A 23,744-nucleotide genomic window follows, 5' to 3' on the forward strand; every position below is an offset into this window, starting at 1 on the left:
AATGGATAAATGTATACTTCTATATTTGCAACACAAATAAAGATGCTAATAGTGGCTGCTTGATTCTCTCTGCCTTAAAGTTAATACCATCTAGATACAAAGGGAGAGAACTATGTCTTGCGAAATAGGGTCAGTCCAGGAGATGGCCAAAGGAATTCTAAGGATTTATTAGCTGCTCTGGGGATAAGGATTTTTTCTCAATTGCTGTTCACTGTTAGACTGTAAGGTACTGAAGCAGATTTTCAGAGGCTAACACCTCAGTATCTCTTTCTGGAAGGCATCAGACTCCATGGGTGGAATTCGGATGTTGTTCTGATGTGTGCAGGTCACCAGGTCCAGCTAGCCCGTTACTTCAGATAACTGAGTCAGTTTAAGAGGTGCTTACCACGGAAATGTAACACCTCCGAGTTCCTTCAAAGAAGCCATCCCTTTCAAAAGATGCAATGTTTCCTGCATTGAGCTCATTTTGAGTGCAAGTACATTCAAAATGACAGCACCTGATATGATACCAGTTAAGAAAACATCATCCGTCATTGTTCTCACAGTACTAGAGAAAGATGCATTAGATCTACTATATTTTTATGTTGGGATGCATGCTTTTCCTTCAATAGGATGAGATGGGAGAACTCACATATCAAAAAGACTTCTTAGATTATGTAAACAGCAACACTATAAAAATATATATATAAGCTCTGCTAGAATGTTGCCCAGAAGAGCCAATATAAAAATTTGCAATATAAAAACATTAAAAATGCAAGCACATTCATAAAACATTTTCTCCCAGCACTAATCAACTCAAAAGGTGTCTAACAAAAAACCCTCAGAGAAATAATCCCTCAAAGGATTTCTCCATAGAGGAAGGGAAAAGAATCCACACATCAAGTATCATATAGCATGTATTTTTTTTTTCAATCTCATTTATTTGGTAGCATACATACCTCAGAAAAACAAATGTTCAACCAATACAGTCAAAATGTTGAAAATGACCATGGTTGCCATTGCATTGTAGTGTTAAAAACAGGATGCACAGGGAAGGATGCAGGCCATTTGATCTCAGCATCTTGGTAACAAAACAACAGTAGTAGCAATAGTAATAATACAAAAAAATTAGCATGGGCCCTCTGAACTATTTCAGGGTTTGGTCCAACTCCCATATAATTATTTCCATTGACTTCAACAGAAATTGCATCAGGTCCTAAGCAAATTCTCCCCACCATATCACATTTTGAAAGGGACTTCAATTTGTACTTGCTTTCTTCAGGGGTTTATACAAATTACAGTTTCTAAATTCACTTGAAGTATTTCTTTGTTAATTGTTTTCTGTATTGCACCTTCCACCCACCTATCTCTCAAACGTTTATTAAAGAAGCCTTACACCATCCCTGGGAGGGAGGTATTGTTCCCATTTTACAGATGGGGAAACTGAGCTGTAGAAAGGTTGCCCATGGCCATAGAACAAGTAGTAAAAATGGAAAATAGGAGACCTGGGAATAGCTTCTTAAAGAAATATAGGTGCTTCAACATGGAGCACTGCAGCACCTAACTATCAAGCACCTTGCTGCCTAGCTGAATTCATGGCCTCATGACAGGTTCCCAGGCTCCCTTTGCAATGCATGGGGAGAATGAAGCACCTTAGAGCAGGATCCAGAAAACCTAATTGCAACAATACGGGCACTGGGCTGTGAGAGACTACAGGAAACGTTGAGATGTTTTAAGCCCTTCCCCTTCTAGACTTTAAGCACCTTACTCTAGGCTGCAGGGAAGAACCTAACTGGAGGTAAGTGCCTAGAGTAGCCATTCCTGAAGAACAGCAATAGAGGGAGGTGGAACTGATGTTGGTGACAGCACCATTATCAGTATAATGTACTTTATTCCAGTCCTTGCTTCAGTAAACTCAGGTTTCCCCTTTGCCAGGAGAACGTCTTCATCACTGAGTTGTCTCACTGAAACCATGCAAAGCAGAACACCTTCAACAGGAAGGACTAAGAAAGCCCCATCCCAGAATACTCCGTTGCCACATCATTCACCTTGAAAGTGGAAGATGAGTAAGGTTTTGAAACTGCAAGGTTGTGTTCTTTGCAGCACAAAGGCTTGAAGAATGACTACCAATCAGGCCCCGCAGGAGAGACAGTTGGAGGAATGTCTATTTTGTAGACCGTGACAAGACTTGAGCATGATCTGTATGCTGAACAGTTCAGCACTATCAGGATTCAGGTAAGGGCTGGGGCAGCGCAGGTGCTAAAACTCATGGTTGACAGCCCAGAGGTTACAAGTCCAAGGCCACAGCAGAAGCACTCACAGCACAGCCATCACATTCCAACAAATCTTCAAATTCTGCTAAATACTTTGTCACAAGAAAGAAGGATAGACTTAAGTTTTTCTGGGCATGCTTTAAGTAATCTGTACATGCCTGAAAAACAATACTGGCAAAAACTGAGGTTCCTAACAGACTCTTCTGCACAAGTCCTGAGATAAGCCAAAAAAGGACAACCTTGCTACAACTGTCATACTGAACTGGACTGAGTTTCATAGCCCAGTGCCTCTTGCAGTAATGCTATTCTTTTTGTTGTCCTCTTCAACTAATTCACAGGCATGAATTACTTCATATGCAGAACAGAAGTAGGAGAAATATTGTCCTATTTCTCTGAGGTTTTGCACTGCCAAACACCCTTTTTTGGCTAACAGCACTTTTGGGACCACTGTTTACATGTTGCCTTTCCTTGGTGGTTGGAAGTGTACAAATGTACAGTGGACCTAACAAACTCAAGGACTTGATCAACCTACCTCTGTTTCTCAAACTGTGTTCACAGAAAATTCATCACCAATTCTTTCTCCCCTAGAGCAACAGGTTGCATGGACCCCACCTGCTGGTATGTATAGTAATAGAGAAAATAAATTTAACTCTTATGCCAATTAAAATTAGACAAAATAGGGTACTAATAAATGTGCATTAGGGAAAAGTTTTGCAATCGCAGGGAGATAAACCATGTGACCTAAAGAAGTTCTCCAATTTCTCTAGTTTTATTACATTTGCCTCCCCCACCCCATTAGGCTGTTTGAAAACAAAGGTACATTAAGGGGGTGTTCTGTAACTCATTCCAATAAGAACTTTTGGATGTAACCGGCAGAGAATTACTTGCATTTCCTAGTCTATCACCCATTCTGTTTACTTACCGGCACCAAACTATCCATTTCTGGGTTGCAGGATAATAGGAAAACATTTTCTCTCATAACATTCACTATGGACCCATTTGCTACCTTACAGAATTTCACAATTTAGAGACTTCTGGAATAAAAGCATGCCTGCTTTCTGAACAAAGACCACTTTGGCTTGAAAAAGTCTAAGTTCCTTGAAATCCAATCTTTTTTGAAGCAAACCTATATTTTTCAGATCAATAATAATTCTTTTCACTGAACACAAACCATGTGAAAAGTCCAAGTGAATAGTTCACATAGAACAGGTTTAAGTTTACAATATTTAAAAAGGAAGTCAGATTTTAAGCCATTATTTGGTGAGAAATGTTGACAAATTTAATTGCTCCCAATGCAGTTCTTTAGTATGCTGTCAGACTGAGCTTGTTCATAACCAAGAAGGATAGTATTTTTAACACCGATTCTTTTTTCACTGTAATGAAAATAACTTTGATGATACTAAGTAGCCTCCAATCCCCAGTACACGAATCAGTGGCTTCCTTTAAAAGTTATCGTAAGCTTCTCAGCCCTGGTTCCAACCATCACACATACATGTAGCTATAAATGTTCTCATTTGTCCCATTTTGCAATGATTATTGGTGTAGTGATTTCCTACTCAAGCACGCAACTACTTTCAGGTATTCCAAAAATTGCCAAAATCCCTTCCAATCTGGACTGTATTGACAAGAGTGACTTCTACTCCATTTATGTTGCTTAGCCACTTTTAAACTCTAAATCAAGTTTTAACAGCACAGACTTGTTCTGTGACTGAGTGTCACCTTGGAAACTGCACTGTCAGATAGCTAAAATTAGAATTACATATGGGATGAACTCAGGAGGCCAGATCCTATTCCACTTATTAGACACCTAAGTGGACTTACTGCCCAAATGCCATCCTATTCAAGTCATGGGGAAAAGATTAACACAGAAGGTGGATAAATCCTCACCTTCTCCTTGCTGCTTATTGTGACTTAGTCTTAAGGCTAAGATGATGGCATGTTCCAAAAAGTAGGCATGTGAAAAGTTTTTCAAGGATTCAAATGAGGTGGAATAGGATCACACTTGGACACCTGTTAAGTGGAATATGATCTGGCCCAGGGATATTAAAGGTATGTGCATTAGGGATAGCACCTAGGAGCCCCAGTCATAGATCAGGGGACAGGACAGATCAATTAGATCTCTTCTCTAGCTAATGCTGTATCCTGCTTTCCAAAATGGCTGATACCTAATGCTTTAGAGAAAAAAGTGCCTGTAAACCATCTCGTCAGTTGTGCAATGCTATTTATGGAGAAACGGTTCTTTCCTGATCTCTGCCAGGCAGTCTATGTACTGAAGCACAGTGGGCTAAAAGGAGGAATGGTACACCCAAAAGATGTGTCCCGCATATGGGAGGAGCCAAAGCTTTGGTGTAAAGCAACATGCTGAGCACTGGGTTACTAGAATTTACAGGGATCCCATTTTGTTTCCAGAAATCCTTTGGAAAAAGAATTGTCCTCCAAACCCGTGGCTAAAAAGCTGCTACTATCCATCCAGTTACAAGAAGCCAGCATTGCATCACTGGCTTCTGCAACATCCTGCCCAGTTGAGAAGTCAAGCATTGTTAGAGGCAATGGGATAGCGTGCTCCTACTGGAGTGCTTGTAATTTTTTTGAAAGGGATCTGAAATAGGGGTCAGGATGTTCTCAGACAGAAATGCAGGTGAGGAGGAGGGAGCAGAAATAAAAGTTAACAGCAGCTGTCATGTGCATATATTTATGCAGTCACCGCTAATAACCATCACACCCCTTGGCTCAATGATTCCTAGACCTCACTTCCCACCTTGTATACCCCTGTAATGTAATATAGCAGCTGGGGCTGGACCTGCCTGATCTAGGGCATACACAGCAAGATGGGACTTGGAGGAAACAATCCAGCCATTCATTGGAGAATTCTGTTTATCCCTCACCACACCCCAAAGCAGCCTAGCATTTGCGCTGGTTCATTAAATGGCAATTTAGTCACTGTGGCAGATCTGACACCAGAGTCACTCTGATCTACTATACAAACTTCCTGGACTCATACTGGTTTGGTTCCTGAGTTTGGAGACTGCCGAGGACCAATATGAAGTTAGTAAGATGCACTGAGGACCAATCCCAAGTCACTCTGTTTCACAGAGGGCCGTGCAGAGACATTTTGATCACTTAGTCTGGTTCTGAAAGCAGCTCCCTCTGCAATGTAATAACCCAGGAGTTTGAAAGGAGTTTAAGAGGCCTCCCTTTAACTGGCAGATCCCAGTACAGCGGTAGGTTAGAAAGCAGCCCTGTGAGTTTGTGCCAGTCTTCTCATCTTTCGGTCATACTTTCCAAGATATCAATCAAATTGTCCAATCCCAACAAGTACCCATCCTCCCGGTTGCCTTCCTGCCAGGGGATCCTGTGGTCCAAAGTCTGCCCATCAGGAAGAAGGGTGGTCTTTCCAAAATCAATCAGCCACACATTGGCATTCCTGTTGCTATCATGCACAAAGAGTAGTGAACTTCCAATGACCTGCAGGACAGAATCAGGTGGATATGATCAAAAAGCTATTAACATCTCCCCCAGTCTTCTAATCTACCCTGCCAAGAGCAAGTCACTGTGACCTGCAGCTACACAGACTGCTGGGCTGCTTTGCCTGTACATTGATAACCTGTGGTCCAAGCTGCTCAAAACAACATGCCTGCACTGTCTGGAAATAAGAATGAAGGTTGAAAGAAACCCCAGCAAAGAAGTAATTCTTCAGCTCACTGGCACTGTGGCTTAATTAGGTTGATTCATGAGAGAACAGCAATTACTTCTGAAGAGAAACTGCAGTCCAAATCAAAGAGCGAGTAGAAAAAAAAATTGCCAGTGGTTAAGCACAAAATTATGACCAATATAAAACAAGCAGTCATCTCTCTAAGCTGAAATTGTAGTAATGAATCTGACACTGTGTCCCTCCCAGTAACATTACTTTTTCTGCAGCAATGCCAGATAAGCTAAGAAACTTGCGCCAATCAACCTGGACTATGAAGAAACAAGCTCAACAAGAACATCAGAACTGGGCACTATCAGTACCACCCACCAGCACCCCTACAATGACTCCCAAATGAGCAAGACAAGAATAGCTGTATGAAGCTAAAGATAGTATGCCATCCCCTACAGTGACTTCTGCCAAGTGGAACTGGGACTAAAAGATTTGTCCCCTCTCAACCTAGATGATATGAGGAAGATGAATTTGTGGTCATGTGTAGTTCATGTGCATTAGTTCCTTCCTCTTAAATACTTTCCCTATACCTCTCTCTAGCCAGCAAACTATTCTGAATGGGCAGCTGAATGGTAAGCTGAGACAGCCACGAGTTGCATACAGTGTACATTCACCGACAGCTCACCTCATGTCGTTTAAAGAAGTCTGAGGACTCAAGGATAGTGCGGATTTCATGCAGACGTCTGAGGTATTTTTTCTGGAAGAAGAGGGACAAAATGCAGGCATTTAGGTCAGGGGGTAGAGAACAATATTCTGTTTCCATAGGTTGTCATCATGACTTTTTATTCTAAGGCAGACATACTTCAGATTGACAGATACATCATTTGAAAACTACTCTAAACAATACATTTGATAAGTTGCCCATTCTTAAAAGAAGACAGTGTAGAAAGACAGGACTGCCTGGCCTCAAATAAAGGTGCATGTCAGAATCCCAACAAACTCATCTGCCTAGTTCTGAAGAAGGCAGTAGTTACCTGGCTAGAAAGTCAGGTTCTTGAGGCTTCTCTGGATCCCTCATTTCAGAAAGAGGGAAGGCTAGGCTCGCGCAACTCCTTTTCACAGTGAAAAGACCATGAAATGAAATCTATGAAATAATGAAATCAGACTGCATCAGGGCAGGATGAATACGGGGAAATTTGAAGCCTGTTGAACTTATCAAATGGCCTAGCACTTCTGATAACTGGGAAAAATGCACCTCAAATGCTGTCCCGTTTCCAGGCATACTGACTTTGAAGTGCAGGCATTTCCCTGGGACGCCAACTGCATGGCAGGGGAATGTAGTAGCATCCTTTGAAGTTCCCAAGCCATAACAGAGGTTATGAGGCCATACGAAGACCATGTCACAGGCCAGAAGAAGAGAGGCTGATATTGTCCTTGAGAGTGAGAGCACAGAGTTGCTTCTTAAGCTATATCTTACCCATGGAAGCACAACACACCATCAAGCTTCATCTTCTCCCCTTTTACTGGCTTTATTTTCTTTATATTTAGTTTGCAAATCAGAGTGGTTTGTTACTGCACCCAACGTTTGGGCACCAACACCCTGCATTACAGTCCACCTTGCTTGGCAGCACTGGGCAAAATACATGCTTGCCTTGCTTTCTGCTGACTCAAAGTGCTTATGGTGAAAATGCTCAGTCATTACCAGCCACAACTGCTGTAAGATAATCTCTCCCAGTCATTTCCCACAAGCCCAACAATTCCCCATCTCCACTCCACTTGTGTAATCACCTTTCTCCCCTGGAAGCTTCAAGGGGATCTTGTCTACTGGAGGGAACTGTGGTCACATGTCAGCAAGGGGGCTGAATTGACCAGGTACTAGCACTTCTCAGAGGTCAAGACTTACCAGTATTATTGTGTTGCCCTCAATGAATTCCATGAAAACCTGGAAAACTTGCTCCCGTGTCTTGGTCGTTTTGAAGTTTGTGTTACAAGTCCCATCAGCCCTCTGCACAAAATCAAACCAAGAGAGGGGTTTATACTGCATGCCTCAGTCATCTAAGTAATGAATCTCCTGAATCATCAACAGCTCGGTTTCTCTCTCATTAATCAACAAGTGGGTGGCTGAGCCGGAAGAGTGAAGATAAATCAAGCAAGAGCTGGAGGGGTGGAGACTGAAAGGCAGACTGAAGGCATTTGAATAGTGCTTGGTTTCCTGTTGACTGCAGTTTCAAAAGACCTCTCAAAAATCACTAACCTGGGCAAAGGTTTTCCCTCTCACTTCAAGAGCGACTGAAACCTGTAACATGTGAAGGGATGACTGTGGGGACTTCTTTGGCTCCATTCACTTCTAGGCAGACACAAGTATCCCCAATACCTGTGTGAATGTCTGGGGGGAGGAGAGAGAGGAGTGCAAGGAGAGGAACATCCTGTGAGCTCTCAAACCTGACCTGGGTTAACCCATCTCTCAGTGGAAAAACCACCGGCCTGTGGGTCGGGTCTTTCATTCCCCAATAAAACACCCCCTAATATTAGTGTGTCCTAGAGTCACAGAAGCAAGAATTTTTTTGCAGATAATAAAAGCTTGTGTTTGGAAGTATCTGTGCATCAGACACTGTCACTGTACAGTGTGTGTGCAATTTTGCAAGGTAAAAGGTGTGCATGCATGTATTTAATTGGGTCCTGGTGAAAATTTGAATTATCTAGGTGTTTGAGATGCAACAGCACATGACAATGTGAGAGATGTGCCTGTTTGTTTTTGGTGTATATATATGAAAAGGCTGTGAAAGTCCAAACATATATGTTGACACACACACAATGGGCATGTGCATTTCGGTGTGCGTTTCAACATGTCATCATGTCCATGTGACATGAATATATATGTTAAGGGCATACATGCATGACACAGGATGACAGCAGTAGTAGCAGCTTATTCTTACATAATAAAGGGCTGAGTCAGTCTACCAGTCTGCAATGCTCTTGAAGCACTCTGACCGGTTAGTGAAACAACTCGTGCGGAGCACCGCCATGACAATGGGAACAACGAAAGAGGTGAGGGTGGGCAAGGCCAACACCCCGTGCTGCCACTGCTGCCGCCTCCGAGTAGGGCCATGGAGTGGAGTGAGGCCAACAGCACTGGAGACAGCAACAGCACAGGGTGCTTGCAGAGGGGGACAGAGGGGATGGTGGAGCAAACTTCCCACCCCCATGCTCCTAGGAAGCAGCAAGCACCATGGGGTTGTGGTGGCAGTGCCCCCTCCAGTAATTCTTGACAGGCAATTGTCTAGTACTTGTATTAAATGCTGCAGTGTTACCAAAGCAGATCTCTAGTATTAATCCAACAAAATTCATCATTTCCATTATAGGAGTAGATCAGCCACACAGAGAAAATATGTCTTCTCCCTACAAGATAAAGTTATTGCACTAAAACTCTATACAATTCTGCTCTAAGCAGGTACACCATTTATATTACAGCCAAATTTGGCCCAACTAATACTGCAAAGTTTTCAGGATTATCATGCAGGAGAGTTAACTGACTGTATGGCACAGCTATGCATAACACCCTCCCACTTAACAGACTATCTTGCAACAGAATAAACTGACTTTATCCCAAGACTGTGTTAGTCTGATAAGACATGTGTAAGTTATGCAAGGGAAGTATAGGACGTAGGCAGTTGGATTTAGAAACCATTTGAAGTGCTGTACCAATGTGGTGCACAAATATGTAGGGAGAGGTTTTGAATTTCAGACTGCTGTCTAAACAGTATGCTAGCTGTATATGCTTGGACTCCCATGGCACCAGCAAAATACCAGTGGAAGGAAGTTTACTGAGAAAATGCATACACTTTTCATCTTATCTTACATAGCTGCTCTGTTCTTACTATTTCAATACACAAGTTACCTGGTTCCCTTATCTTTTAGAAATGCCTTTATGATTGTGCTGCCTTGAAGTAATTAGCTGAGGAATGCCAACTGTGATTACTGCCTTTCTGCCTTCTTTAAGTACACATCCACCTCTGAGTTATAATGCACTCTCTTTAAGTGCATAGCATGACTGAAAAAAAAGCTCTGCGCTAACCCAGAATATGCACTCATCAACTAACAGCAACAGCTTGTGCTAACCTTTTTGCACCTTGTTGAGGCTCCTTACCTTGTTTCTCAGAGCCCTTACCCCTCTCTCACACCTGGAATTTGACAGAAAATAGGCAGTTCTGGGATGCTTTTGAAGACTTGAAATTGAAGGGTCCTAGTTTTACCATTTATTCAGTTAAGTGGAGTAATGTTGCACTATTCAGTTAAATTAATTCTCCACGTATCCAATGTCCACGTAAGTAGAGTATACTAAAGACCAGGCCTGCTATTAAGTAACATCAGCACAAGCTCTGAATATGCCTATGCAGCTGCACTGACTTCCCTCAGCATCCTTCTCCCTGGTTGTAGTGCAACACACAGCTTAAAACCCATGCAGAGCTGTGCTGGGACCAGGTATGTGAAAACTGTCTGCACCGCTGACAGTTTTCCCAGCTCCCCCCACCCTGGCTGCAGTGTAGGCACAGCTGGAAGCTGCCCAGCCCCAGAGAAGCTCTCCACTGGCTGGAAGCTGCGCTCACACCATAATGGAGGGGAGGGAACAGAAGGAAGAAACAACAGTGGTACATTTGCCTGGCCCTGGCACAGCTTCCCATGGTCTCAGATGCTAAACCCACACCCCTACTAGGGACTTGGAATGGGGTGGGGGAAACAGCAGCAGCACAAGCACAGCTCTTGGCTGCGTGGACCTGGTGCGGGCACAGGGAATGTCCTCTGCCACTGACGTGCTACAAAAACCACCCAGCCCATGTCAGACTAGGACTAGGACTAGGAGGGAAGGGAAAAGTGGCAGCAGTGCAGGTGCAGCTGAAAGCTGCCCAGTCCCAGCATAGCTCCTCAGTGCCTGGCCTGGTATGGGCATAGCTGCTGCCACAGGCAAAGCCTTCCAGCTCTGCAGGCTGGATCCAGTGGATCTGGGGCTGGATCTAGCCTGTAGGCTGTTAGTCGCCAACCCCTGCATTACACTAACAGAGAAACCATTAATTCTGAAGCTAATCACAGGGCTCCGACTCTGGAAACCTCAGAAACCAAGAGGCTTATCAGACTCAGAGATTGAGTGTCACCTGCTCTAAGGTAACTAAATAGGCTCCACCTGCCTCTCCTGCAAGAACCATGCAAGACAAATGCAGTACAACAGAATGAACTGACAAAGGGCAAAATTAACCCTGACTTGTACTTTTTCCTGCTTATGGCATGGGGAAATGAAAGTGACTGAAACAGATTAGAGAGAAGCAGGGCTGGAAGGGACCTCCAGAGGTCATCTAGCCCAACCCACTCCCTCAGACAGGGTCATCCCTATCCAAACCATCCTATACAAATCCATAATCTACTCTCTTAGCAAAGTTACACAATCAACCCTGACAACACAAGACATAAGGAACTGAAGGAGTTAAACCAAATTATTTCTGTATTCAGTGGCGAAGGTTATTTTATTGAGCGATGGTCTCTGACCAACCACTAGATGGCAAAACTAGTTCTTTATGCACCCTATAGGCTCGCCTTCCAAAATGAGGACCTATGCAGCTAGATTTCACTAAACCGAGGATACAAAAAACCGTAACTGCTCCATTAAAAACAAGACAAGGATGTCACATGATGGACAAGTGCTTCATAAGACCAGGCTGCACTTCTATATCATGCTTACAACCAGAAATGCCTAGAGGTCAGAGCATCGGAATGATTGCTTGCAAATAGGGATTTGACTGACTCGACTGTAAATAGGGATTCAGACAACTCACCTCACTTTTCTGCCTCGGTTTTTTTTTTAAAAGGGGCCCACTGAGGTACCTACCTCAGAGGACTGTCATGAGGATAAAAGGAAGGTGGAGTGCACTGAACATTTTACAGACCATATAAATGCTCGACATTCTAGATCAGATGTAGGCACTGCCCTGCTCCAGGAGAAACTCCAGGCAACATTATGCAGACTCTATTAAGGAGGTAAAGTACTCCTCTTCTCTTCCCTTACATACACCCGCACACACATAAGAATAGACTGCCTAGGGAAGCTGTGGATTCTCCATCACTGAAGATGTTCAAGAAGAAGCTGGACAGCCATGGGCAGGGATGATCTACACACAGCTATGTCTGTGTTCTGTTATGGGTATTTCCCATACTTCTGGGCTTTGCTAGTTGTCCCCATCCCCCATTTTCTGCTACATGTTCTCATGTACCTTCCTCAGAGGCATTGGTTGTAGGCTACAGCCAAGGCTGGGGCCCAACTGGGATGCGTCAATGCTCCTACTGGGAACAAAGTTGGAGGTTACTAGCTAGAGGAGCCTTGCCCCTCTGCTCAGGGACAGACTGACTGCCATATTTGGGGTCAGGAAGGAATTTTACCCCATGGTCAAAATGGTATGGACTGTGAGGGTTCAGGCCTTCTTCTGCAGCAAGGAGCGTGGACTTCCATCTACAATCTCTTGAGCGCATATCGACAATATTTCATATACACCGGACATTGGCTGCTAAGGACATTGCCTGCTTTACCTGTGGCAACTTAGGGTGTTAGGTCTGTGTCATCAGGCTTGACAGTAGTCTTATGGAGAGTTTAGATTATGCATTGTATGGGACAGTTTAGATAGAGATGATCCTGCTTCAGGCAGGAGGGCTGGACAAGATGACCTCTGCAGGTCCCTTCCAGAGCTACTTCCGCATGATGCTACAAAATCAGCCAGCAAGATGTTTAAGAACCAACTCCAGGAGCAAACTGAGCCTCCCCTTTGATTCCCTGTGCAGAGGAACAGCAATTATGCAGCTCCTTGCTCCCACAGTTCCAGTTGTATATGAAGGTCCGGTATAAGCACCATCACATATCATATGCAGTGACAAAAATGCACTGGACAGTTGGTATCTCTGCAGATATGACATGTACAAAAATGGTATCACTTGCATCCCAGAGAACTAAAGACCGAGCTTCAAATGGGAATTGGGAGAATTATTTTCAAATAAATAAGATGCAATTCAATAAGAACAAGTACATGGTATCACAATCAGAAACAGTCAACAATACTAATAAAAACAGGGAAATGGCTTATTGGGAAGCAGCTCCTCAGGAAAAAAACAACAGGAATTATAGTGGGTCACAAACTGAATACAGGCTAGTAGCAATCTGTGGCAAAAAAGCAAACATATGGGAATACCTAAACAAAAAAGATAGAGAGTAATCAATGCATTCTACTCTGTGCTGGTAAGGCCTTAGCTAGAGCACGGTGTTCAGTTTTGGACACCACACTTCAACAAAGATATAGATCAATCAGAGAAATTCCAGATGAAGCAACAAAAACTGATTACAGGTCTAAGAAGTATGATTTATGAGGGAAATCTGGAAGAATTTGGCTCGTTTATCCTCAAGAAAAAGACTAGGGAAGACTTTTGTTGTGTCTTCAAATATGTAAGATGGCTGCAAAAAGGAAAATACTAAACTGTTCTCTAGGTTCACTGGGGACAGGACAAATAAGGGGCTTAAATTGCAGCAAGGGACATTTTGGATTGCTATTTAAGCCCTTGAATAGATTAATTAGGGAAGCTGTATCATTTCAATCACTGAAGGTTTTTAAGAACAGGTTAGACAAACCTGTCAGGAGTCCATTCAGGTTTGGCAGATCCTGCCTTATGGCACCAACATGGACAAAGTGACCTCTCAAGGTCCCTCCTTAACCCATTTTTAAAGACAACTGGCAACATTATTAGATGCCAAGTGGTAAAAGGTTAATCACAAAGAATTTAAACTCATAAAAAGCATCTGAGAAGAGATGCAAGTCCCGGAATTTCCCCCCAGTAATCAAGCGCACAAGCCCTGCATCAAGAGAAGAATCCACCACCAAGTCATTTCTGAAGGAGCATACTCAGTCCTAAGCCAGTTGGGCAGAGCAGTGTGGAAAAGCCTACCACTGCACAAGCTGGGGGCTTAATCAGGGTAGACTGTGAATGTAGAAGGAAGAAAGCACTGGCAAGAAATAGAAAAAATGGGTAGTTAAAAGGACTTTATCATGCCCTTTTGTTTTTGTTTATTCATCCTTCATCCACCTAGGCTTCAAAAGCCAAAGCAGGATCACACCAGAAATCCCACTTACATTATCTTAACTAAACACATGAAATCTATAAACTGCTGTATAGTGGGGACATGATTTGGTAAATGCCCTGTATTCGAACTGTACAGCAGAGGGTGATAAACCCTGATAGACAGTGACCATCTCACCATGGAGAGTCATTTACATGTTACCTGAACATTTTTAAAAATAAATTGTCAGCGTTCATGTAAGGTACAAGATTGAACATTCATGTGCCATGCAGAAGACAGCCGTCACATCAGACCATACTTGACCATAGGAAGGAATCCAAAGTAGTCCAGAAAACTAGTTCAACCTCAGAAGAAAAATCAGTCTATACCAGCTGGATGAGGAAAGAATGGACCCAGAGGCAGGCCTCTGCCATTTAAGTAACTCAGCCAGATATTGCCAGTATCCGGATGCCAGGAAGGAACATTGTTCTGAAGCTACGCATCTGATACTCCTGCAGGGTATAAGTAGGGCAAACATGATGGCTTGAGGACCTGACAGTGTAGATTGCCTGGGTTCTTCTATGACTCTAAAATAACATAATGGCCTATATGGATGTACACCTGCTTGTCTCAGGGAAGGAGAGGGATGTATTACAGCTGTGCCTAACATAGTCACCTTTGCAGCTCTGGGTCTATTCTGGTTTCCCTTCCAATACCTAACACCTTCAATTTCTGAAGAAGGGGACACCCAGATTCCAAGAAAGCTACATCACGTCATGCTAATATTTTCCAATTACATTGGCAACATGGGAAGAACTGCTTCCCTTTAATTTGCTCAGAATAAAGCAGTATGCTTTCAGGATAGCTTGTGGGAGAAGGTAATTGCTGTGCAGCAAGGGAGGACAGCAGTCCATCACTTCAGAATTCCCCCACACTTTGATTTCACTTTCATTCTGTTTACAGTGCAGAGCTATCTGGTTTCACTTTATAATGTTCCTGTTGTTGTTCACAGTGTGGTTAATGCGCTTCTAGTGGGTTTGGTGTTTTTCACATCTCATGGTGCTTTTCTTATATTTACCAGAGAAGCTAAAAAGCCACAAAAGAAAAAAAGAAAAAAAACCCAGTATGACTCCAGCTAGTAAAGTCTCACTTTATCTTTTTAGCAACTAGGCTGATGCTGCATAACAACATGTTGATTAATCATCAGAGCAGGCAAAAAGCTGAGTCTGCTCACCTTAATCCCTTCAATCCTGAAGCCCAGGTTGGCACTGGAGCTGATGGTCTCCCTCCACTGCATGTAACGAGGCTTGGTCACAGCATGCTGTGCATTCTCCTCAGCTGTGGGTGCAAGAGGGTCCACTTCAATCATTTTCTTGTACATGTCCTTACGGAGCTTTGGCTTTTCACGAGCTTTAGTCAACTCCTCCTCCAGGTATGTCCTGCAAAAACATCAGAGGCAGCAAGACTGATAACTCTCTGCACACATATGAGAAAGCTAAGGATTATCATCACCCCCATTTTAGAGAGAGGGAAACTGAGAAACAAGGACCAAATGACTTGCCCAAGGTTGCTTAATGAGTCAATGGCAGACTATAATGCCAATTCTCAGTCCCTGCTCTTACTGTTGCCTTCTAACAAAAACTTTCATCTCCTGCTTATACTGTGGGATAAATGCTCGATTCCAATTCTGCACCATGACACAGGATGCTCTCATCACAGCAAATCTCAGACAGATCAAATGCAATAGCACCAAGAAGGGATAAGTCTAACAGAACCTGAAAACTAGGGGTATGCAAAGCAGGCAGTACAGGTGACCCTCACCATTCACAGGGGATACATTCTCGTGATCCCCACAAATGGCAAAATCCACAAATAAGGCACTGTGTTCATGAATGCAGTGCCCCTGGTGGCTGGGGTCGGGGGTGGGCATGGCTCCAGCAGCAGAAGCCCGGTAGTAGTAAGCACTGAGGAGCTCCTGTAAGTGTATAGAGTGTATTTAAAATGCGGGTTTGGAATTCGCAAATATCTGAAACCGCGGATGCCGAACCCGTGAATAGTGAGGGTTTCCTATATTCGATTTGGATTTGGCCCAATTCAGGGGACCGCGATTCGATTTGATGATTTGGTTCACTATCCTGATTTGATTTAGCTGAATCTGAAGATTTGATTCTGATTCAGAGAATCAGCAATTTGGCCATAGACACAGCTTTTTATGTTGTTTCTATGTATCTTGAGGTACCAGGTGTGGCTCATGAACACTACAACATGGGGGCAGATGGAGCATCCCACAGGAGCATGCTCGGCACCAGATCCGGAAGCGGACAGGAAGCTTCCGATTTGATTCAGAGAGATTAACGGGTCTCCTGATTCGATTCGGATTCAGAGATTCGGTCACTGAAATTGGGCCAAATCTCCTCCGAATCGAATCAGCAATTGAAGCTTCACACAGCCCTGATGAAAACCTCTCTCAGCTCAGAGTTACAGTTGGTTTTCCAGGCCTCTGAAGCCAGTTGAGGCTGTACATTTCAAAACAGCATGTAGAAAAAGCCCTGCAGCTAATTTCCAAACTCCACCTGTAAACTATGTTCAGCATGAGGGAGTTGCCACTTACTGTTGATCAAGAAGTTATTCAGAATAGGACTGTGAATGACCTCTATGCCTCAGTGGATATTCTGAGCTGTCCTCTCCCTCAGCACTCCTTAAATATGTCTGGGGGCTGCGTGTTTTGGGCTTGACTTCTCCTTCAAGAGGGTGGCATAAATCTCCCCCTTCTTTATTGTGGGCAGGTCTGCACTAGATGTCTTTACCTCAAGGTAACACATTAACAGCTTCCTTGAGGTACTTAACCTGCTTGTGAAGGCTGACATACACTCCCCATGTGTTAGATACCTCAGTTTACAGGTAATCCAATAACTCAAGGAGAAAAAGTTGAGCAAAGATGAGCTCATGGAGGAAATAATTAACAATGTTATCTACATCATTGCCATAGAGCATCTGAGTAAGCCCTAGTTCACAACTCCCAGATCTATTGATCCAAGTTTTCCGCAGACCATCTATTTATTATCAACATATGGCTCACATTTTTGAGGCTTTCTTCATAACACAAAAAACAAAAAAACTACTTTTTTAATATACAAGCTGATATTCTGAAGAACATGGCAAGCAGCAGCAGAAATCCCAGGATGGCGAAGGGATTCATGCTAGTGATCTCTGAGCCTTGGGGCTGGCTAATGGGCATCTGCCACAGCAGGAATCATTGCAGTCACTGGACTCATTTGAGCTCTGGAAATGGACTGCCACGTTGTTTTTTAGTTACTCGTGTTTGAGGAAAGGAATTTTACTCTTCATTTTCTCAATGACTGTTCTCAAAGATTAATGAATTGACAGTGACTCAGTCACATCATCTATTTTTTTTTTTTTTATCTTTACACTTCACAAGCCAAGTAATACTAGGCAGGTGCAAAGCAAGCTTGCCTCGAATCAACCCAACTTCAGATTTTGCCCAAGCAGCATCCAAGAATCTTGATATTTCAGTCTCCAAAGGCCAAGTACAATTAGACAGCTGCAATATGAACTCCCTTCATACTGTTACAAAATGACTCTATTCTTGGCATGGGGTGGATGGTCCTACGTAGGGAGTTGACAAAGTGTTGTAGACAGAAAACAAATGAATGCAGGTCACTAGCAGGACCTCTATCTAGACTGGTCACCCAAAGTGAGTACTTAATCCACCAGGAACATCAATACTATCACATCCATTCTTCAAATTAATTAAATGGAAGAAAAAAAAAAAAGGTTCATTTTCATGTCTCCCACCTGATCCCCATTTTACAGTCCATTACACAAGGCCCTTCAAACTCATTAAGCAGGTCATCCAATTGAATGTAGCTCTCGCCATCTCTCTCCACCATGCCATGGAAGGCAGGGACACAGGAGCACAGGAGATCTTTCATCAGTCGCTCAAAACACTCCTTCTCATTCTCAGAGAAGCGCTTCAGAATAGTTCCACTATCAGCTGCTTTGAAGCTGCCTGCAAAACCAAAACACACACACTGAGAAGACCAGAAGTTTGTGGAAGAGGAAAACACCTGCCCTCACCCTTCACCCACTTCTCTATCATGCACCCGATAAAGGTTTCCCCTGTGTGGAAAAGATAACACAGTCTTTGAAAGAAAACAAAAACCACACAGTACAATGTAGTTTTTGGCTGTGAAAATTCATTTGGACAGGATCCCATACAAGAATTTATGGCTACCAAGAAACAGAGCTGAGCCAGGCCACATTTCTTTTTTTATAATGCTAAAGTATTCATAAGTATATTAACATATTTAGCTGCATTAAAATGCACTGGGAGTATAATGGTCCAGACTTCATTAATGTTGACAGCAGGCTATTTTTAAAGGTATGAAATGCCACCAATGTTGGCTATGCTCCTGAAACCTGTCCCAGGTTGTACCTGCTGTGTTTGTGCGTAGCCAAGTGGTGGAGATCAGTTGCTGATCATTAAACAGCGATCCAGGGCTTCAAGCCAAGCACTGTCCTTTTCATCCACATATACCCCCCCTACCCCTCCCTCCCAGGTACTGCAACCTCACTAATCTGCAGGTGCAAACTGGAACTCAACTGTTTTACAATCTAGGTTTGAATGGCATCCAGTGGCAACTAGAGTGTGCTAAGGCTGTGATTGGCAGTGATTAGACTCCAGAAATGGAAGTCACTCTCCAGTCCTGCAGCATGGTAGTAACTCTTAAAGGGGAGTCCATTTTCACCCAGAGATGTGGGTTATGCTCCCAGAGTTGAAGCCTGTGTTAAACCTATGCTTCTCACTCCAACTTTATCACACCAACAACACCCTGCACATTCCATCACCAGCAACTGGTCTTTCCTGACTACACCACACAATTTTTTAATCCCCAACCGCCTCTGGTAGTGCTGGTATCCTGTGTTATAGCTTATGGAGTGCTCCTCAAAGTGGAGAACACCAGCTTTAATTGATGGAACAAATCCACTTCCAGAAAACCAGATATAGGGAACTCAAACAGGTTCCTGATGTCCAGGGATCTGGGTTTTCCATTCCCCTTTAAAGGAGAAAAACTTGTATTTTCCCCTTGCAGGCTGGCAGTGTTCCACCCTGCAAGGAGTTGCTTGGGGCTGGGGAGAGCAGGGGAGGACGATCAGAGGCACGGAGCACCACAAAATGTGCACTCTAGGGTTATCAACCCTCCAGAACTGCCCTGGAGTCTCCAGGAATTAGATATACATCTCCAGGAGACTGCTGACAGTCACCCAGGAGATAAGTGATAGGGTATTCATTAAAATAAATATTAAATGTTGAATCTGATATATACAGTAGTCCAAGTGGGTTTTTTAAATGTAATAGTAATGTACATTTGCCTTCCTGACTTAAAGCCTACACACCTTAATTCATAATTGACATATGCAAGCACACAGGCATGTTCGTGTTCAGGAACCTCCCATAATAGATTCAGAGTTGTCAACTCTAGCATGCATACACACATGGCCAGCAATACAGCCCTGTGCCCTGCATCTCACAGAAATTGGAGGAGGGGGGCACATTGGGGAACAAAGATGACAGGACCTTCTTGTTCTGCTTAAGAGTGCTATAAGTCCTGACCCAGGGGCACTTCTTCCAATCTTTATAGTTTACATTAGACTCAGTCTGCCTGAGTAGCCCCTTATTACTGCCCCTGAGCAGCTCCCCCAACTTTCACAGAGATGCACGAATGATACAGACTCTCAATACAAGCACCGACATAGACTTGTTTTTCACCAGGTTCATTTTCCACTGAAGGTTTTATGTTCAGATACAATTTTTAGGTGGAACTAAAAAGGCCTTCATCAACCGTCTGAAATACAGACATACATGAACAGAAATCTTCACCCTCACTCCAAAGACAGCCCGGAGGACTGGGACAGGTGTGGGTGGAGCCCTTGTCTATTCAGCACTGTTCCTCTAACAAAAAACCCTACAGTACGCTATCAGGTGCTCTATGTCCGTGTGTGCAGCAGGGACTGTTTTTGCAAGCCCTTCTGGACAAAGGTTGTTATATAGCTCCCTGTGATCACAGGGAATCAGACTTGGTGACTCAAGAATCACTTCCAGTCCTATATTTCTAACAAGTGCTCTGGTTACTTCTTTGAGAAATGAGAGTAACCCACTAGGGAAGCAGCATGGTTTCAAATTCTTGCTGAGTTTACCCCGAACATACTATAAGATGGGTAGGTAGAAGATACAAAACACTTTTGGTGCCAACAACCCTTTAAGGTTAGCCTCTCCACAAAGTTGCTCATTGCTAACTTGGTTTTTTCCAGTTGGGAGATGTGACACTGGCCTTCTGAAACAAGAATTATTTCACTCTGCCGTCTCATGTGGGCTCCAGATGCTGCCAGATTTATCTAAGGTGAAATCACTCCTGCAAAACCACTTCAAATCCCCACACAAACCCACGGAGGCTGAGGAAAACCTGGCATTACACCTCATTACTCTGTGATATTCTCTTTGCTGCAGGGCAAAAAAGAGCTAGAGATGCATCTTTCACCTGTGTGTCCAGCCAGCTGCACCCAGGAGTAGCGCTTCTTGAAGGGGCTGATGACTGGCAAGTTGACCATCGTTTTAATAGTCTGCCATGATTTTTTCTGGAATACAAGAACAGAAAAAAAAATACACTGAAAGATGACAACCTTCATATTCCCCACACCAGGGAGATAACCAGTGCACACACAGTCCACATTGTTTATCTGTCATGAACTGCCTGCTCAGCAAGTCCTACTAGCCCCCCAGGGAGCCCTGGCATTACATCCAGTATGACTCCCATTAAAAAGGCAGATATTGCGTTGCACATTATCAAAAGATGCAATGAACATATTAAAAAGTACTTTCTAACCATAACAAGTCTACCAAGAGGAAATAAAGAGGCCTTCTGTGGTGCACTTAGTATGCGTCTTCACACAGCCGAGCTGCACTTTCTTAGGTCCAAATCCTAATAGACCTCAAGAGGGCACTTAAATCGCTTTTAAGCACCTCAATCACTGAATACACCCCAGGGAATTATAGAGAAAAATTCAAAATTATGCAAAATTACTTTTTTTTTCCAAGTTAAACTAAATATAACACTGCTCCAACCTTCTTTAGAAATATATGCAAGTACTTGGTTGGGGGGTGGGGGTGGGTTGTGTGGCAGGGTTTGAGAGTGGGTCCCCTGTGTACAGCCCCCCTGCTAAACACCCCTACCTCCCCTCCCCCGCCCTAAGCACAGGGCCTGTGGCCATACATGACCCCTGCTGCCACACACCTCCTGCGCTGATGACAGCAGCAGGCCCTCAGGGCACTCCTGGCCACAGCAGGTGGAGCCCCCTGCTGGCGTGTGGCTGGGGCTGCATAAGGGAGCACAGAGCCAGCCTGGCCCAGTCTGCTGGTATCCAGCTTCAGGCCAAATCAGGTTGGCTCCATGCCAGCACGTGGGACTCGCAGCACTGCAGGCAGGAGCAATGTGCAGCTCCCCGAGATTTGCCAGAGCCAGGCACTGCTGGGGTCTCTGCCTGCTCTGTCTGGGAGCACCCTGAGGGTCTGCCACCTGCTGCTGCTGCCACCAACAGCAAGGGCTGTGCACCATGGGGTGGAGAGTGTGGACAGGGGGGCCCACACCAACACAAGAGGCCCCCCCACACACACACCCATGCCCACCAACCTCTCTTGCAGGCAGGAGCTCCCCTTCCTACTCACTATGTACACCCTAGGGAATTATATGATATTATGCGATTATGTGCAGTTATATGTTTCTTGCACAAAATTACACAGGCGCATAACTGCGTAATTCCCTGGGGTGTAACTGAACACAATCCTAACCCACCCTACACAACAACTACTAAGATTCTTCACATTTGGCATTTTGAGCACCTATGAAAAAATAGAAGAATAAAAAAAGTAGAAATGGTCTGACAGGAGGAGCACTCAACCACATTTTAAGCTTGGACCCACCCAAAGGTCTAGTGTTTTGGGCACTTGCCCAGGGAATGGAAGACTTGGGCTCTAGGCCCTCCTCAAGCAAGGTGGGGTTTAACCCACATCTCCTACTTCCCACCAAAGAGCTCCAACCTCAAGACCATGCACAAGCTCAAGTACCTTCTACTTCTTGTGTTGAAGCTAGTTCATTTAAACATCCAAGAATAAAAATAAGCCATGAGGCCAGAAAGAGACCGTGAAGGAGGGAGTGTGACTGTGACTCAAGAAGGAGGGCACTGGCTTAGGAGGGAGGGAGACCTTGGTTCTGGATCATGTTCCCAATGCTGTTTCTGAATTTTATCTAATGACTACTCAAGGCAAAAATGCATAAACAGCATGGGGAGCACACACAGAAGGAGCAAGGGGACAGAACCTATAACTTCCCCTCCCAGGCATGCTTCAAGACTTTGGGCCTCCAGTGTCAGTCAGAGAAAGCAGACTCTTAAATGCACATATACACCTGCTTGGGTGTTCATGAAAAACAAACAGTTTCCATCTCACACAGTGTCTCATGTAACCTGTGCCTCATGTGACTGACAGCACTGTCCAAACCTGCAGGTGATTCACATTGTGATTCTTGTAGCACTTTAGATTTCCTGCTACCCTTATTTAGTTCCAGGGTCACCCAGGTCTTCTCTGGTAAAAAGTACAGTATGGCATTTTTTCAGGGGAACGGAGCTTTCTTTAATTTCCCTTCTCCTCCTCCTCTCCTCTTCTCTTCTCTCCTCACTCCTCAATCCCCAATTTAGTTGTATGTTAAATAGACTGGGCACTGGTTCCTTGCCACCACACCTCCAGCTGCTGCATCTCATCTGTTTATATACTTTTGTAGGCTGAAGCGGAAACAGCAGCTGCTGAGTGGACTAGCAAAAGAAAAGTAACTTTTAAAAACAGGAGGTGGAAAGGTCTCCCCTTCTGGAACTGAAACCAAGGTTAATATGAATAATAATGCACGGTAACATTTACACAGTACTTTTCATCCAGAAGGATCCCAAAAGGTTATACAAAACTTGATATAGATATACCAAAATCATGTACATGCCCCTGAAATGAAGTCACTGCTCAGAGAAGCTCAGCGCTGCTTGACAACCCACAGGCTAATCAATCAACAAATAAATATTAATGGCTAAAATCAGGATTTTCAGAAGTGCCCGGCACAAGCCTAATTCTGTGCTATCAAAGTCAATAGATAACACTGACTTCGCTGGGAACAAACTAAGGTCAGTGTGATACTTAAAATCCCCATCCTCATTCAGAGGATTTTTTTCCTGTACTTGTAGGGGACTGATGTTCTAACAGGCCTTTTTCCCCACCTCTTATTTGTAAAATCCCAGGAAACCAAGAATGCAAAAACTGAAACCACAAGAAAATAACCCGTATGCAGAATATAACCCCTCAATCAGAATCTGGCCTGTTTAGTCTACCCCACAGATGCCTTTTGGCATATTTGTCATCAATACATGAATGGGAGGACTGTAGGGATGGCTTAAAGTGGAGCAGGAAGCAGTGTGAATGATGCAGTGGGTGACATTTTCTTCTAAGACCTTGTCAGCGTATACTGGTATAAGGGGAGGTATGAATTAGAAGTAGTTATACAACTGTAACCTTCCAGTGTGGACATTCTTATTCTCATATAGGTGCTCATTTTTTCTTTGTTTACATCTCGTACTACTTTGGAAACAGTTTAAGCTCGACAAGATAAGCTACTCTTCGGGAGTTATACTGATGCGACTTTAGTGGCTT

The 23,744-nt window shown here is 43.8% G+C and overlaps 1 protein-coding gene across 1 annotated transcript in view; it reads right to left on the bottom strand.

The window, feature by feature from the left end:
• Nucleotides 1-890: 890 nt before the first annotated feature.
• Nucleotides 891-23,744, bottom strand: part of ITPKA (inositol-trisphosphate 3-kinase A) — a gene marked incomplete at its 5' end in the record, with an annotated part of 56,368 nt that continues 33,514 nt past the window's right edge. Inside the window, 6 exons of the mRNA XM_019551045.1 lie at nucleotides 891-5,717; nucleotides 6,578-6,649; nucleotides 7,796-7,897; nucleotides 15,213-15,417; nucleotides 17,795-18,008; nucleotides 20,539-20,635. Of these exons, the coding sequence (XP_019406590.1) occupies nucleotides 5,514-5,717; nucleotides 6,578-6,649; nucleotides 7,796-7,897; nucleotides 15,213-15,417; nucleotides 17,795-18,008; nucleotides 20,539-20,635 (894 nt within the window). The remainder of the gene's footprint in view (nucleotides 5,718-6,577; nucleotides 6,650-7,795; nucleotides 7,898-15,212; nucleotides 15,418-17,794; nucleotides 18,009-20,538; nucleotides 20,636-23,744) is intronic.

The sequence above is a fragment of the Crocodylus porosus genome, unplaced genomic scaffold (genome assembly GCF_001723895.1).
Source record: "Crocodylus porosus isolate Cpor-Errol unplaced genomic scaffold, CroPor_comp1, whole genome shotgun sequence".
In the NCBI taxonomy this organism is placed as follows: Eukaryota; Metazoa; Chordata; order Crocodylia; family Crocodylidae; genus Crocodylus; species Crocodylus porosus.